Here is a 16,180-nt window from a genome sequence, read left to right as displayed (position 1 = left end):
CCAGAAAAGAACTTTGCCTGTGCAGCTTCAGGCACTGTAATCTGAAATCTGTAGCTTTAAAATTTGTTCTGCTTATGTAAGGAATAGTATTAGTGTCCTTTACAGGCTGGAGTGGCTGTTCCACAGGACTCATCATCAGCCACAGGGACAGAAAGGCAGAATATCTTGACCATTGTGATATTTTAATGGTCCAATTTTCTGTCAAGTCTGTACCCACAAGCGAGAATGATCCAGGCAGTATTCTTTTTTTATTATTATTATTTGTTGTTGTTTATGCTCTAAATCCCTGCTTGAAAGCCTGAAACAATGCCAGCATTTTGAATGACACACAAGTCCCAGTGGTGACACACCATCACTTCAGCCAATGGTGCAAGAAATTCCTTCACCAACTCCGCTCAGTCCAGCAAGGTATCAACCACAACACCTGCCATCTCTCCTGGCTCAAAGGCTCAGTATGTGTGGTGTGTGGTGTGTGTGCATGTGTGCATATATCTGTGTGTGGGTGATTCTTCTTTTAAATTTGGGCCACATCACTTCGATGTGTGAGACACATGGGAACTGGTGCATAGTGTGTTTAACAGCGTTACCTTTCAATCAATTGGCAGGCATGTTTGTCTGGGGAGACCCGTTCGGCGATGAGAGGCGCTTCTGTGATGTGTGGAGCAGTACAGCTCACCGTACTCGGAATACAAATGGAGGCTAAATGATGATCCGTGCTAATTCACCAATGGTAAAGTAATTTACAGCAATAATAATAGCCTCCATTGCCATAGCCCTGAGGGTGATTGATTGTATTTAAGCTATCAGAGGGTCATTTTTACAGAGGTGTGTTGGCACAGATTGAGGCGCAAGGTCATGGAGCAAGCACAGCGCTAAATAAATCCTGTTTCTGTAATGCAGCAGCAGCAAACGCTGCTCGCACACATGTGTGGCCCACTGAGAAACGTGTCAGGCAGAGACAGCCGATGTACAAACACCATTTCATACAGCGCACTCTTGTCTCCCTCCATGCTTCTTTATTCATATACTGTAGCTGTCTGCTGAGCTAAAAAAATTAGTTTGTCTTCAGATAGCAGAATGCTGCTCGCCAACACACTGGGTGGGTGCTGTATTGTTGAAGCACAGGGGGCAATATTTTGCTGTTTTGACTGGCAGCCTTGTAAAATGAGAATTTCAAATGCTTTTCCCTGTAGATGCTGAGATGTCAGTTAGTATTGGTTACTGTGACATGAAGGCTTAATGAAGAATGCCCAGCTTGGGGCATTTACTGTAGAGTCTTAGAATTGGGATTCAGGGAACTTCAAGGGCTGTTTGGATCATTTATATCTACTTTAGTTCTTTTTGTTCCATAACATATTCTAAAGGAAATTGAATTAATCTGCCAGGGTTCAGTAACATTTAATCATGAAGTCATAAATTCCATATCCTGGTGTGTATGTGTGCATTTCCATTTGCTGTTACCTAACTGTTAAGGGAGCAGTTTGTCATTTTAACAGTCCTTGGTTGCCTTCGACAAATGTATTGCAATTTAAAACATTGACAGGACTTACCCTGAAATCAACTGCACAAGCCCCACACCATTCTACCCCAACCCACCTCACCCCAAAGAACCCCACACATTTCATTCAAAATATATATCTTTCATGGGGTGAATTTTACAGAAAATGGGCTGGCTAGTTCTTAATAAACTCGGAGATGCCAGTTTCTGGGCCAGAAAAATGCAAACAAGGAAACAGGTCGAGGAAACAGCAAGGAAAATAAACATTATTGGAATGGAACATTTTTCTTAGGATATCTTTGGCATTTTGGCATGACTAAAAATACTATAGAAACTATTTTAAAGCTTACATTATTTATTGAAGGAGATATTTAGATGTATGTTTAGAATGTTAGTCAGAGGTAGTCAGAAATCTTATTATATATTCTGTTATCTTCGATATATGTACATATATGTTTTGAGTTTTGCCAGGCTGCAGAAAAGAGAATATCATTTTAAAGTATTTTAAGGTATTGTCTTTTAAATAAATCCTGCTCCTGCTCGTTTGAAACCTGAGCATATTGTGGATTAGAATGCTACACATTTGTCTTAACCTCGAGCCTGTGTTTCCTCTATAATTCTGGTTTATCTCTGGCTAGTTATGTTTTTACCTTCATGTCCTGGATAGCTTACAGTATGTATGGTGTGTGTCAGGCTGCACGTTGGCTGCAGCTGAATCATCCAGCTGGCCACTGCACACATATTGGTTGTGCCTGAGCTATCCATGTATTCTCAATTCATAAAAGTGTCAAGCTTGTAAGACCTGAGCACAGCAAATTTTTCATGGGCCATTATCAGGATTGTATTACTTTATCAATGGTAGTATGATTTATGCAGGGTTTATAACTGTGGCTGTTCACTGGTGAATGGATTTTAAGGAGTACATTTTTCATAATGAACACCATTTACTAATGTGGGAGAAAAAATGGGTGTGACTTTTATGATTATGGCTTGTCAGATTTCAGCCCATCATTACCATCTGCAAAGACAAAAAACTCTTTCACATTGTCACTTTTTATTGCCCACTGTTTTGCCTCATGAACTGAATAGATAATCGTAACCCTCGAGAAATACATTTCACCCTAAATCCTGGGTGTTTAGTGATGCTCTAATCTTTCCATTCTGTTGTGACCTTTTATTTCCATGGAGGAATAACTGTAGATATGAGTTTTATAGACTTTTCTTCTTTATCGTAAACAATCATAAGAATATAGGAGAATGAATGAAGTATTAGGAACTTTGTTCCTTCCCTCAATAACAGGCCACACCCCCTTACCTGTCTCCTGTCTGATTAAATTACATAGACATTATAGTTCAAGCTCACATCATCACATCAATGTGGAAATATTTTTAATCTAAATATATCTAATTAGAAAGATTTTGAAGCTAATACGTATATGATGGCTCGGTCTGGTCATCATGGCTATGAACCATCATATACGCAGGAACCTATGAAATATTTTGTTGAAATGTTTCTATTTCTATCTATTTATTTAAAAAACAGATTTCTGCTTTTTTTTGGTTTGTTTTTTTTATTCATGTTTAGAAACAACTGTTTTTCTTTAACGAAGTAGACACTGGCTTTGATGAAGCACTATGACTGAGGGGGTCAACTTTTTTAAGCTTAAGTACTGTATGATTGTATTAGTTATCACGAGCATGTGAAGTGTGCTTCTAGTTCTTCTGTTCTTGTGCTTCTGATCTAATCACCTTCACAGGCAATTAGAGGAACTCCATTAATTATCGGCTTTGGTGCAACCAGACGGGCACTTTACAAAATCCACAGGAAACTTCATCAAAGCCTGAGATCCACAGGAGAGCGATTTAACGCCACTTTCTGGCAGCTTAAGATTTAATGTCTTCCTAATCAAAAAGGATCTGTGTTTTTCATCTCTGATATTCAGAGCTTTTATTAAGTCTTTATTAAGCCCTTTGTGGGTGAACGTGCATGTGTATGTACATGCACGAGTCTGTTTTTATGTGCTTCATGCATATTGCAAGATCAGCGCAGCCAACATCATTGGATTAAGGAACTGTTTCCCATGGGTGAACATGACACTGATATGGAATAAGTGATTCTGTCAGAGTACTCGAGTTTCAGTGCCAGCACGCCAGACACATGAATATAAACACACAATCAGCCATCATGTACATGCAGATCATAAAAAGAACTATTAGAAAAAGAAATGGACTTTCGATTCCCGCCTCCGCCTTGTGTGTGCGGAGTTTGCATGTTCTCCCCGTGCACTCCGGTCCAAAGACATGCATGGTAGGTTGATTGGCATCCCTGGAAAATTGTCCGTAGTGTGTGAATGAGAGTGTGTGTGTGCCCTGCGATGGGTTGGCACTCTATCCATGGTGTATCCTGCCTTGATGCCCGATGACGCCTGAGATAGGCACAGGCTCCCCGTGACCCGAGAAGTTTGGATAAGCGGTAGAAAATGAGTGAGTGAGAGAGATTTCTTTAAAAAAAAAACTCTTTTATTTTTAAGGTATTTGTAAATAGATCTGGGACTAATGTCAAACCTTTATTCCATGAAGTGTCCTGATCTGTCTAGTTTGAAAACTCTCAATGAGTTTCTACATCTTGTTCAATCGTCAAAGGAAAAAAAAATATAAATGGGTGAAAGTTTTACGCTATCCTATTAGACACTGCGGATGGCAAGACTGCCAAGGGGATGGAGCTCTGAGGAATTAGGCTAGGAAAACTAGGAAGTAATGATAGGAATGACTAGAAATACTAATGCTAACTAATAACTGAGGAGAGACATTTGCTATTACTTACTGGAGTTGATAAGTTTCCTACAAACGCACTCAAAATGGTTTATCCTTCTTACCGAAAGAATGACATCTGAATGGCAAAGAATGACTTACTTTTTTAATCATAACAATTATTGAATGAATTATTATAGACACTGCAATGCATAACAATGAACGCATAAATATAAACATGGCATTTGTTTTGCAGCCAGACAACTGTTATACAAAATGAGTCAAACTTTTATCTAATCAGAACCGAAAATGCAATGCATTATGCAGTAAAAATGCATTTAGTAGGTAAAGCATACACATCTCTACTGATTCAATAAAGATGTCGATCCATCCATTTTCTCCAGCCTATCCCAGGAGACTCGAGGCAGGGGGACACCCTGGACAGGGTGTCGACATAATCGCACACACACACTCACACACCCATTCAAACACTAGGGAGAATTTAGAGATCCAATTCTTTATGCTGGGGGAGGAAACCGGAGGATCCAGAGGAAAACCCTGTAGCACAGATAGAACATGTAAACTCTGCATACACAGGACAGAGGCGGGAACTGTGCCCTCAAATCTGGACTCGTGTTAACCATTAAGTCTTCATGCTCTACCCCTTTAATTAAGATATGGCAAGGGAAAATGTGTTTTGTATGGAATAAGACTGTATTTATAAGGATGATTATAAGGATGATTATTCAAGTGAAGAATGGTGATTTAGGTGAAGATCAATTTATAAAAAAACACAACTTAATTTCCAAATCAGGAAATAGTGGTGCTATAATGTTTTGCTTCTTACCGCTTTAATCAAATGACAGTATGGTGGCAGAGTAGTATTAGGGAAACGTACAGACGTACGTCAGAGTTCAGTAGTGAAAGTTCTGGTCCATAATGTAGGGTTATTCTATACAGCTTTAGTCAGAAGAGAGGGGAAGAAAAATCCATGAAGGCAGTAATATTCAGGCTGTTACGGGTCTTAATGAGGCCTGAAATGTCTTGGAGAGTTTGATGGAGAGCAGAAGGTGGTGATAAGTGACCTTGGATCTGCTGATTAAATTTTATTGCCACAAGGTCAATATTACTCACAGTGTGTTTCTGATACTCTCCTGGCTCAGTTATATTACAGACAAGTAGATGAGATACAGTCCTGTCATTACCTGTTCTCCAACATTAACCTTTTACCTTATTGTAAGAGATATTGATGCTAGCAACTGAAAGCTGTCAGAAGTACAACACTGTCAAATGTTGGCATAAGTTAAAATAAAGTTCAACTTTGTTTCAGAGTAGATTGATAGAAGACAGGTACATAAAAGCCAGAAAAACAGAAAGACCCGTGTAGGTGAAACGCATTAAAGTAGAAGAATATTGAACTGTCAGTACTTTTTAAATAGGTAGGTACAGAAGGAGGAGATACATTCATTGGTCTGTACTGTAAATCTTTGTCATTTTATTGATTGAAATGATGGTTGAATTTAAACACAGGGTGATCTATATTTCATTTTCTCTCTGATTGAAATGATTTCACCAGTGTGTAGCAACATTGATTTTTATTGTTCGCCTTGTATGCATTTTCAGAGTGTAGTGTTCACTTTCTACATAAAATCATCGCTATATAATTGTTTTTAAAAGTACACGAGATGGCATTTCATTTTTTACATTATTTATTATTTATTTATCAATTTTTTTTTTGCACTTGGGTTCCCATGTTCTGAACGGATGTAAGTTAAAATGTAAGCAGATATATTGTAATATAATACAATACAATACAATACATTATAATATACACTCACTGGACACATTATTAGGAACGCCCGAACTGCTAGTTCTTACTAAGACTAAGTCTTGAGGCAGCAGTGCATTGCATACAATCATGCACATACGGTTCGAGATAGGACGAGTATGATTTATTTAAATGTTCATCTGAAGATTGGAAAAACCCCACAGGACATTTTTCAATCTTTAACTGTCCAGGTTGGTGTGCCTATGCCCACTGGTCATGGTTGAGAGGTGTGAAACCCGATGAGGTCTTTTGCTGCTTTTGCCCATCTGCTGCAAGCTTCTGTGTTCTGTGATGCTTTTCTGCTTACCACAGTTGTAAAGAGAGGTTCTTTTTTGAGTTACCCTAGCCTTTCTGTCAGCTCAACCTGTCTGGCCATTCTCCTCTGACTTCCTATCAACAACAAGGCACAAAACTGCTGATTATAGGATGTGTGGAAAAACTCAGGAGATCAGCATTGAGTCACTGAGATCACATTCATTCCCCCATTCTGATGATTGATTGCATGCATGCATTAGCGGTGAATTGGTGTTCTTATTAAAGTGTCCATTGACTGTATCATAATATTAATAATAATAATAATAATAATAGTAATAATAATAATGTTATCATGTGTCATAATTATGTGTTGTAAGCAGATCCCTCACCCAAGCCTATGTGCTTGTGTCTCACCCACAGCTCTGAGAGACAACCGGATTGATTTGATCCGAGCCTCATGGCAGGAGCTCACCATCAGCATCCGCGAGGTTGCGCTCGGAGACGAAGGGCTATACACTTGTTCTCTCTTCACCATGCCTGTCAAAACAGCCAAAGCCTATCTGACTGTACTGGGTAAGAACTACATGCATGTTACTCAAATCCTAACTTTCTGCTTATCCCCAAAGTGAAACCGTCAGTTAATGTTGAACATAATACTGAATCATTTTACTATTTTTATATGCAACGAAGAATTTTCATCTTTCACACCTTAGGGTAAAGAAATATTGCTTTATTGTTGCAGAATTTTTTGGTCCCTTTTAATGAGTGGAGGATTCTCTGAAAAGCCTGACAGGAAACCAATATCACCACACCAGATTCCTGCAATATTAGTCTCTTTGAGCTGATAGATAATTAGATTTCAACCTCATAAAGTGCTGGGGATGTAACAGATCTAATGTTGTTGAGGATCTGAGTTTAATGAGGCAAATTCGAGCCGTCGGAGGCTATCACAGAAAACTAGCCAGAAGACAGTTTAATTAGTCTTTTCTGTTAGGTTCTTTTCCCTTTACTTTGTCAGGCGAAAGTCAAACAAATGCCATTGTACTGTTCCTGTGTGGCATTCTGGGTAATGTCAACACAGCCAGCCCACAAATATGACTTCATTCCTAATTAGGTACCCAATCACTTAGTATAATTTTAATTATGCATTGTATGCCATTAAAATCATTACTGTTAGTGTGTGTGTGTGTGTGTGTGTGTGTGTGTGTGTGTGTGTGTGTGTGTGTGAGAGAGAGAGAGAGAGAGAGAGAGAGAGAGAGAGAGAGAGAGAGAGAGAGAGAGAGAGAGAGAGAGGAAGCTCACACAAAATTTAAAGATTACTCATTGTGATTCAGGGTATAATTTATTCACTGTCCATGTTTAATGATGTAAGAAATATATATAATTTTTAAATTGATAATTATCCGCCATTTCAATTCACAAGGCACGTTCTAAAACAGCTTTTAAAACAGTGATTAAGGCGGGTGACATTATAAAACAAGACATTTGAACATTAATTACCACTTCAGTTAATCAAATATATGAAATGCCTGAAGTCATGATCTCTACCTTGACTTGTTGCATCGATTGCTCACAGTTCACAGCAAGTTGTGATAGTATGCAATTAGAAAAAGGGGTTAAGATGATTAGGATTAAGGATATATATATATATATGTCAGAGCAATCCAAATACTGACATCCTGATTATCTCTGCTTAATAAAGCTCTCACTAATCTGTAAGCCTTCTAAACTAACACAAGCATACATAAGGGAGATCAGCAGTGCAGCGTCTGAGCTTATAGTTTTTAATGCACAGTGCACATACTGTATATCATTTATGCTTTTAATGTGATTTTAAAAAAATCACATTAAAAATCACATTTTTTTTAAAAAAAAAAAGCCTAGCATCGTTTTCCCCCATTTGTCATCAGTAATGTTTCTTATTTTTTACTGTTTTTTGTTTCTGCTCCTTTGAATCATTACCTTTGAATTATCCCAATACAAATGGTTTGTGTTTGCTTATAATCAAGATACTTATTAGAAAAAAAAAGAGAAAAATCATACAGTCTAGTCCGTGGCATTTTATGAGCCACGTCATTGTTACGACGCAGAATTTGATATTAAAAACTGTCTGTAAGTTGTGAAATAGAGAACACCTTTCCTTATTTAAACGAGCGCATCTGTAGTTGAAGTAAAAGAATGATAAGTTTAATGAAATTCATCAATGTCACAACCTCCATTTTATCAAAGATAAAGTTTTACTCTGAAATGCTATTACAATATGATCAAATACCAACTATGAATAAAAGGTCCAAATTCAAATTAACCTCGGTGGAGGACAATGCCCCAGGCAAAACTGGAGGATTTAAGCATGTGATAGTAAAATACTGATAAAATATTTCAACTGTGTTCATGTTCAACTGCAGCAGCTTTAGAAATAGCTCCTTTAATACGCTTGGTCTAGGGGCTTTTTCCCAAATTGCCATAGCCTTTAGGCAGCTTTTTCATAGCCCACATTTAATAATGACTTTTGTGGTCCTGTTATCTGATTTTTAGCTACTTCATTTCACTTTTCCACATTTTGGCTAATTGCAGCATAATTTTGGTTTACTTTCTCTGATCATGTGTGCATCTTTTGCTGTCCTTTTCTGCAGGGGTACCAGAGAAACCAGAGATCAACGGTTTTACTAAGCCAGCCATGGAAGGAGACCAGCTCACACTGACATGCGTGACTTCGGGCAGCAAGCCAGCCGCAGACATCAGGTGGTTCAGGAACGAGAAGGAGATTAAAGGTAGAGAAGCGTGGATGAGCGTCCAATTTGTGTTCAATCCTGATTAATCACGATATAACATCAGGATATTTGCATGTGGTCAAGATTTGTTACATTTAGCTCTCTGAGTTTTATATTTAAAATGGCAGTAAATTGTGTTAACACACTCAGCTTGTATATCAGTCACATACAGTATCATTTGTGCTAACAGCACTTTCACTCTCGTTAGAAGTTTCATTAGAAGTTTAATCTATATTGTAACAAGTATTTAAATTAGGTTTTAGAACCATAATGCATAAGCCAAATGCAAAAGTATTAAGCAAGACTATTTAAGATGTCATGAGGAAAAATCTTGGACAGGAACCAGACTCAAAACAGAACCTATCCTCTTCTCCCTGACACTAGATAGTGGGATTATAAATCATTACTCTTCTGTAACTGTGTACTATAATGTCATACAATACCAGTTATACTGAATGGATGTTCTTTATGAGCAGAATTAGTGCATTGAGCTTTTAATGATTTGTTGCATTTAAATGATTACAGATTCAAATCTTAAAGTATGCAGGTGAGGTTATGCACAAAAGTAAGGGTGGGACTGTAAACTCAAATTTTTAAGCTTTCCATGTGGAGCCTTACACGACAATGAGAAACTGGAGAAAGCTCTGAGAAGAATTAAAGCATTCGGATGAATGCTGAATGACTCGACAGCTCACTCCCACACAGTACATTTACAGTAATGTGTCGACATATATTCTATATACAGCTAACTGGGGAAAGTCATGGCCTAGTAGTTAGAGAGTCTGACTCGTAACCCTAAGGTTGTGGGTTCGAGTCTCAGTCTGGCCACGACTGAGCTGCCCGTGAGCAAGGCACCGAACCCCCCCAACTGCTCCTCGGGCGCCGCAGCATAAATGGCTGCCCACTGCTCCAGGTGTGTGTTCACGGTGTGTGTGTGCACTGCTGTGTATGTGCACTTTGGATGGGTTAAGCGCAGAGAACAAATTCCTGACAATTTTAACTGCATCATAACTCTGTGAAGCTCTGATCAGCGGTGAAACTACATAATAACGATGCATCTTTTTGACAAATTCTAAAATATTTTTCACATTCTGTCACAGAAACATCTGTATCAACAGTAGACTAGATGTCTGGTAACTGGCTTCATTTTCTTTTTAATTACGATTTAAGGTAGTTTCTTGTCAGTCATTTGTTCTCCTTAGACAGAAGACTGAATGATTAGCATAAGCCATTCTCTGAGTATTTATGCATGTAGTGTATAAAGGTAGAAGGTTAAAGGTAGAGTAGTAACTGGAAGGTGGTGGAACGTTGAGTGATCGAAGCCTGGTTTTCTTCGCTGTGCATTTAAAGAATGAAGCCTTAGTTTGAGCACTGTGCATTGCTCTAAAAATACAGCTGTTTCTAATTTGCAATGAGACCATTCTCCACGCTGTGTGATTATTGCGTCACTGCCGAGTGAGACGTGAGAGGAAACTAAGTTGGCTGTTCATTTCCTTGTTAGGACTTCATGCTTGAATAATGGTTTCTGATTTGGTCCAAGACTTTTTTTTTGCAGAACTCTCTTGGATCGATTTGTTTAAGACTGTGTCAGCACAAGAAATAAAAGCCTTGTTTCTGAGCTGAGGGTAAATGGAATAAAACAGGTTAAGGTTGTGTTGCTTTACGTAATTATAAACTTGTGTATACTGACAGGACCAGTTAAGACTGTTAAGCCTTCTATTACTATCAGGAAACATAAATACATAAAAATATTCATAGTCTTCTCGTGATAATATTAGCCATTGACAAATGGCAGTGGACCCAAAAACTATAGTACCACCTGTGGTGGTAAGAAAAAACACACATATGAAGTAAAGGCAAGGGCTTATGTGTTGTGGGTTAGGGGTAAACTAGTAGCCTTTCCTGAGACTCAGTAATAGCCTGGTAAACCTGAGTTTCAAAGCTATAAGAGTTTACAGTACGGTAAATAAAGTCCAGGGCCCGAATTCACAAAAATTCTTAGTGCAGAGTTGTTCCTAGTGACGATGTTCTAAGAAAATTCTTAGAAATGTGGGCATTTCTTTCTTTCTTTCTTTCTTTCTTTCTTTCTTTCTTTCTTTCTTTCTTTCTTTTCACTCTAAGCATTGGTTTCGGGACTCACACCTTTGAACCTTCTCAGCTGCAAATTTAAAATGAATCGCTGAAAAATATTTTTAGCTGAGTTTTAATGAAAACAACAAGATTACATTTCATAAATTCTAAAACTACGATTTTTTATGGTTTTTTTTTCACTTTCAGGTTGAAGCTTAATCTATATTTGTGCCACAAACTCAGAACAGTAATTATAGTAATCAGTAATCACCAACCCACCCACTACACAGAAAAGACTGGAACAATGTAGTTAAAGATAACATCTGACAGTGGATTTAACAAGGACATGATACTTATCTGAAGTCGGATTAGATATGAAATAGATAGAGATCTACATGTTTAACTGTAATTAATAATCAGATATTCAAATAGCATTCGGTGACAAGCTTCAGGAAAACGGAATGACACAAAAATAAGATTTAACAGAGGAGTATTTATTTATGAGGGATTGCTGATGCTGTAGATGGAAAAATCTGCTTATTTAGTGTAAATCCTTTTAGATACTGATGCTCTGATTTGCTCTGCATTGACATATGAAAAATCTGCTGATAAATACCAGCTCTGGTGAAGAAGAATTAAAATTCTTATTAACAGCGTTTGTTCTCAAGTTGTAATGAAGGTGTTGTGAGGGCCAGGAGAATATTTATAGTGTAGGATGTGAAAGCAGGCGTTGCTTCTAAAAAACATCCTGTTAAATGATTTCATGTGAATTTGTCCTCACTAGTTTGCTTGTAATATGATGTAGGGTTCTCTTTTACTGGATTTCATATTTATATGAAATCAGCTCAGGGCCATGTTTTGACATGGTCAGTTTCCACAGTATCGACTGTCCGCTTGACTTGAGGCTTTTTTTAAATTATATAAATCTATTGGGAGCTTTAAGAAGTACTGTAGATAAGTGTTTGTGCTGTTCTTCAAAAATTCTCTTTGTTTAACTTCTTTATTCTTCTTTTTAGTGCTTGTCTTCTTTATTCGTCATTCAAACACATTCTGTATTTGCCAAATGTTTTTTTCTATTGTGTTTCGTTTTTTGGGGCTGGTTTGTTTTTTCACTCCACCAAAAGTCACCGGAGAATCTCATCCATCCTGCTCTTGAGACTAGCTTTATTTGGAGATTTATGAGCAGATGGCTTGAATCAGATTCAGCATGGGATATGATGTGTAAATATGTGTTGTGCGGCACTCAGCATTGTCAATCTAAACTCCAGTTCAGGGGGAACATTATGTTCACTGTGCTCACTTCCCTGTGGTGGAAGTTTTCATCATGAACACATGCATATGAAACAGAGATAGATGGATTCAATAACACAAGGAATATTTTCTGATATGCAGAATTCTTTTGTATGAAAAATTAAGAGGAAGAAAGAAAAAGCATAAGCTTAAAAACACATAATTCTGTCTTTAGGAATAATATGTGAATGAAGAAGTATAATAAGCACAGGAGCGGCATAATTACTAGTATTTGTGATTGGTTTGTGTGTGTGTGTGTGTGTGTGTGTGTGTGTGTGTGTGTGTGTGTGTGTGTGTGTGTGTGTGTGTGTGTGTGTGTGTGTGTGTAGACACATGCACGGGGTGAAGTGACAGTTTCTGTCATCACTGATTTCAGCACCTCTCCACCACACTCATGGCGTTTATTTTGGAGCCCCATTCAGGGAATAACAGTCACATGGAAGCAAAACATCGGCATTCTCGCTTCTATTAAATTTCAAGCCTCTGGGTTGCAGGCCATCTCTTTTCTCTTCCCTCTTCTTCTTTTTTTTTTTTTTCAAAACAGTTCCCCTGTGCCTCTTACCTCGCCCAGCAATAAGTCTGTTTTTTTTTTCACTCTCTAAGCAAATCTTCTGAGATCTCTGAGATCAAATATTGCAGAGTGCTACAGCAAAACTCCTCTCTCTTTCACACACTCTTTTTTGTGTGTGTTTATGTCTGTCCATGTGTTGTTTCCCTTTGTCACAGTTCACTTCCATGCAACAGCTGAATCTTTATTCTTCCCACAAAATGAATTAAAATATCCATATAATGGGAAAATCAATAAGCATTAAAAACAGAGTTCTGCTAACACACTAACTCAGTGTTTGTTCCTGAATGATGAATAAAACATGTCCTGCTATCCTGTTCTCTATCAGATGCCAGCCCTGCACTCCTCCTCACAGTCCTCTACACAGCGCAAAGCCGATACACAACAATCTTAAGGATACTGAGACTTATTTGCATCAAACAGCTTATAGAGTTTGAATGTACAATTGCTTTTTCATGCTTATCAGATGTATGGACTTTTTGCACTCTGCCTCAGCATGGAGCAGATCAGCCAGTTGGAAAAATATTCTACAGCTCCACTACACAATTCTCTGTAAAGACTACAAACTGTTACAGGACGCAAACACGGTTGAGTTTGTGGAGGCACACTAACTAATTTCACAGTCCTATAAGCACAGCATACAGCAATATGTTTTGAGAATTTGGTGTAATATGTGTTTTATTGAGCCTAATGGAGTCACCATGATTAGACTCCAGTATAAAACAGTGATCGTCCAGTATAACACAGCGATGCTCCATTATAATGTTGTGATTCTTAGTAAACAAAAAAGTAATACTCCAGTATAACCCAATCATGCTCTGAAATAACCCAGTGGTGCTCCAGTATAACCCAGTTATGCTTCAGTATAACCCAGTGGTGCTCCAGTATAACCCAGTGATGCTCCAGTGTAACCCAGTGGTGCTCCAGTATAACCCAGTGATGCTCCAGTGTAACCCAGTGGTGTATATTTATAATAAACATAATATATGGAGTACAAATATTAATAGGTCTGGATATATGGTAGCTTAATTAATATGGCCGTTGTCATCAGCTCTTGATCTCTGCACAATATTGATCTGGAATTCTCCATAGAACAGATTGGGAGCTAATGTAGGATATCCTTGGGCACACTTTTGAACCCTAAATGAGAAACAGGACACCTTTCACACCTCAGAGTGTCTCACACGCCTGACAGACATGTGTTAATGAGGACTGCAATTGTGCAGTTGTGTGCGTCACTGGAACAGACAGAAAGAGAATGCGAGTGAACAGGGGAATGAGCAGCTACTCACAGCAAGCTAGCATCCTCCTGATGCTTTTATCACGTCAAGTGGAGGATGGGAGCTGGGGTACTTCTGTCCACAGCAATGCATAGATATGCTAATGCTCATCCCTCCTGTGTTAGCCAAAGAATGGAGCAGCAGCAGTGTGGGGTTTAACAGAGCAAAGAATTTTTCTGAATTGGCAACATCTGGCTCGTAATGGATTTTGTAGGAAGTGAACTGGTTTGCCAATTAAGTTGGATCAAAACCAGATGTATATGATTTTCACAGACATGCACTAATATCAAGACTTTCTCTTAGAAAACATTCTTTTCATGGGGTCAAGAAAAGAGTCAAGATGGGTTCCTTGACCATCACAAAAATGTAAGCTAGTGGTCTTGGAAATCCTGTCAGATGCCACTGTGACTGAATTCAGTCGAGAAATAATGACAATTCAGGTTTATACAGTATAATTAATTCAGTTTGTGATCACATACTGTATCTATTTCCAGCAAATTGCAGCATGACATCATTATCAAAACAGAGAAAGTGTTGTTATATAATTATATCAGTCTTTAAGCCACTGGTTGAACCGGAATGAAATACTTCCACCTTTGTTTTTATCTCGAATTTCAATCATCATAGCTTTATTTGCTTTTTAGACATGTACAAGATAATATAAGATATATATTTCAGTTGATTTCAGAACTGTAGTGTTGTGTCAAAAATGTCAAACTTTGACCATGTGTATGGTGTAACGCTGCCACTTATCAGCGTTATATGCTAATGACTACATTTTATAGTATTAAAGTCACCCCCTGTGGTGTGCAGATTGAGACAGCCTATGACTTACTGTATTAGCTCTTTTGTAGTGTTGGGGAAAAAATTAAGTAAAGAGAGCTCTGATTTGTTAAATTGTGTCTCATTATTATTATTATTATTATTATTATTATTATTATTATTATTATTATTATTATTATTATTATTATTATTATTATTGTAATTATACCCACAGTGTATGTTTAATACAGTCAGTAATATCTGGGTGTGTAAGCTGTGTGTATGTACCAGCAAGTCTTCTGAGCCTTATGAAAGTGGCTACATTATGTGAATAACAGGAAAATGTTGTGTTTGTGGTGTGAAGATAGATAATAGAAATGAAGAGAGATTATTAATGCCAACCTGGCTCTGACAATCACACTGCCATATCTCAGTCTGATGTTGGAGGCTCCTGGCAGCAGTGAAATGCCTTGTGTGGATTAGACAGATAATATTACTGAGCAAGAGAAGAGCGAAAGCAATACAGGAGCTCGTCTCGCCCAGTCACACCTCCTCACATGAAAGATATATCATTCATTATCACTGTTTTATAATCACTGTAGCTTTTATCTGTCTTTTTATTTATAGATGTCGTGTTATTTACTCTTGCATGATTAATATTATCCTTCGGTATTGTCCTTTTTTATTATGTTCTGATCTAGGTTTAACATTCTTATTTGTTTTTAATATTTTGTTCTGTAGAAGATGAATACATGAAATACAGAAATCTCAAAACTATGTCGTAGCAAGACGTTTGTCCATGCAATGGTTTTATACTTTAGCTTTAAAAAAACTGACTTGAGCTTGTCTTAGTACCCAAAGTTTCATTACATACAGATTTAATTTTGTCCTGCACATGTCAGCAAGGTTCACTTAATGAGTCAGTTATTTGGTCAGTTTTCATTTCAAACAATAGCTAAGTAGCCAGGCTATTTTTACATCGGCTAGGTGTTGTTAGCTTCTTATGTTATACAGTTTATGACTTTCATTTCATTAAGATGACTCGGTTGAAATTGATTGATTATATATTGACTGATATATAAATTTATCTAAATATAACATAAAATA

At 37.6% G+C, this 16,180-nt stretch overlaps 1 protein-coding gene across 4 annotated transcripts in view; it reads left to right on the top strand.

Moving 5' to 3' along the window:
- cadm2a (cell adhesion molecule 2a) overlaps positions 1-16,180 on the top strand; it is a 339,485-nt gene that overhangs the window by 297,184 nt on the left and 26,121 nt on the right. For all 4 annotated transcript variants that reach the window (XM_027150212.2, XM_027150219.2, XM_027150226.2 and 1 more), the window contains 2 exons: positions 6,753-6,905; positions 8,966-9,103. In XM_027150212.2, the coding sequence (XP_027006013.1) occupies positions 6,753-6,905; positions 8,966-9,103 (291 nt within the window). The remainder of the gene's footprint in view (positions 1-6,752; positions 6,906-8,965; positions 9,104-16,180) is intronic.

This window comes from Tachysurus fulvidraco, chromosome 20 (genome assembly GCF_022655615.1).
Source record: "Tachysurus fulvidraco isolate hzauxx_2018 chromosome 20, HZAU_PFXX_2.0, whole genome shotgun sequence".
In the NCBI taxonomy this organism is placed as follows: domain Eukaryota; kingdom Metazoa; phylum Chordata; class Actinopteri; order Siluriformes; family Bagridae; genus Tachysurus; species Tachysurus fulvidraco.
Note: the sequence above shows the minus strand (reverse complement) of the source record. Positions and strands in the feature narration are given on the sequence as shown.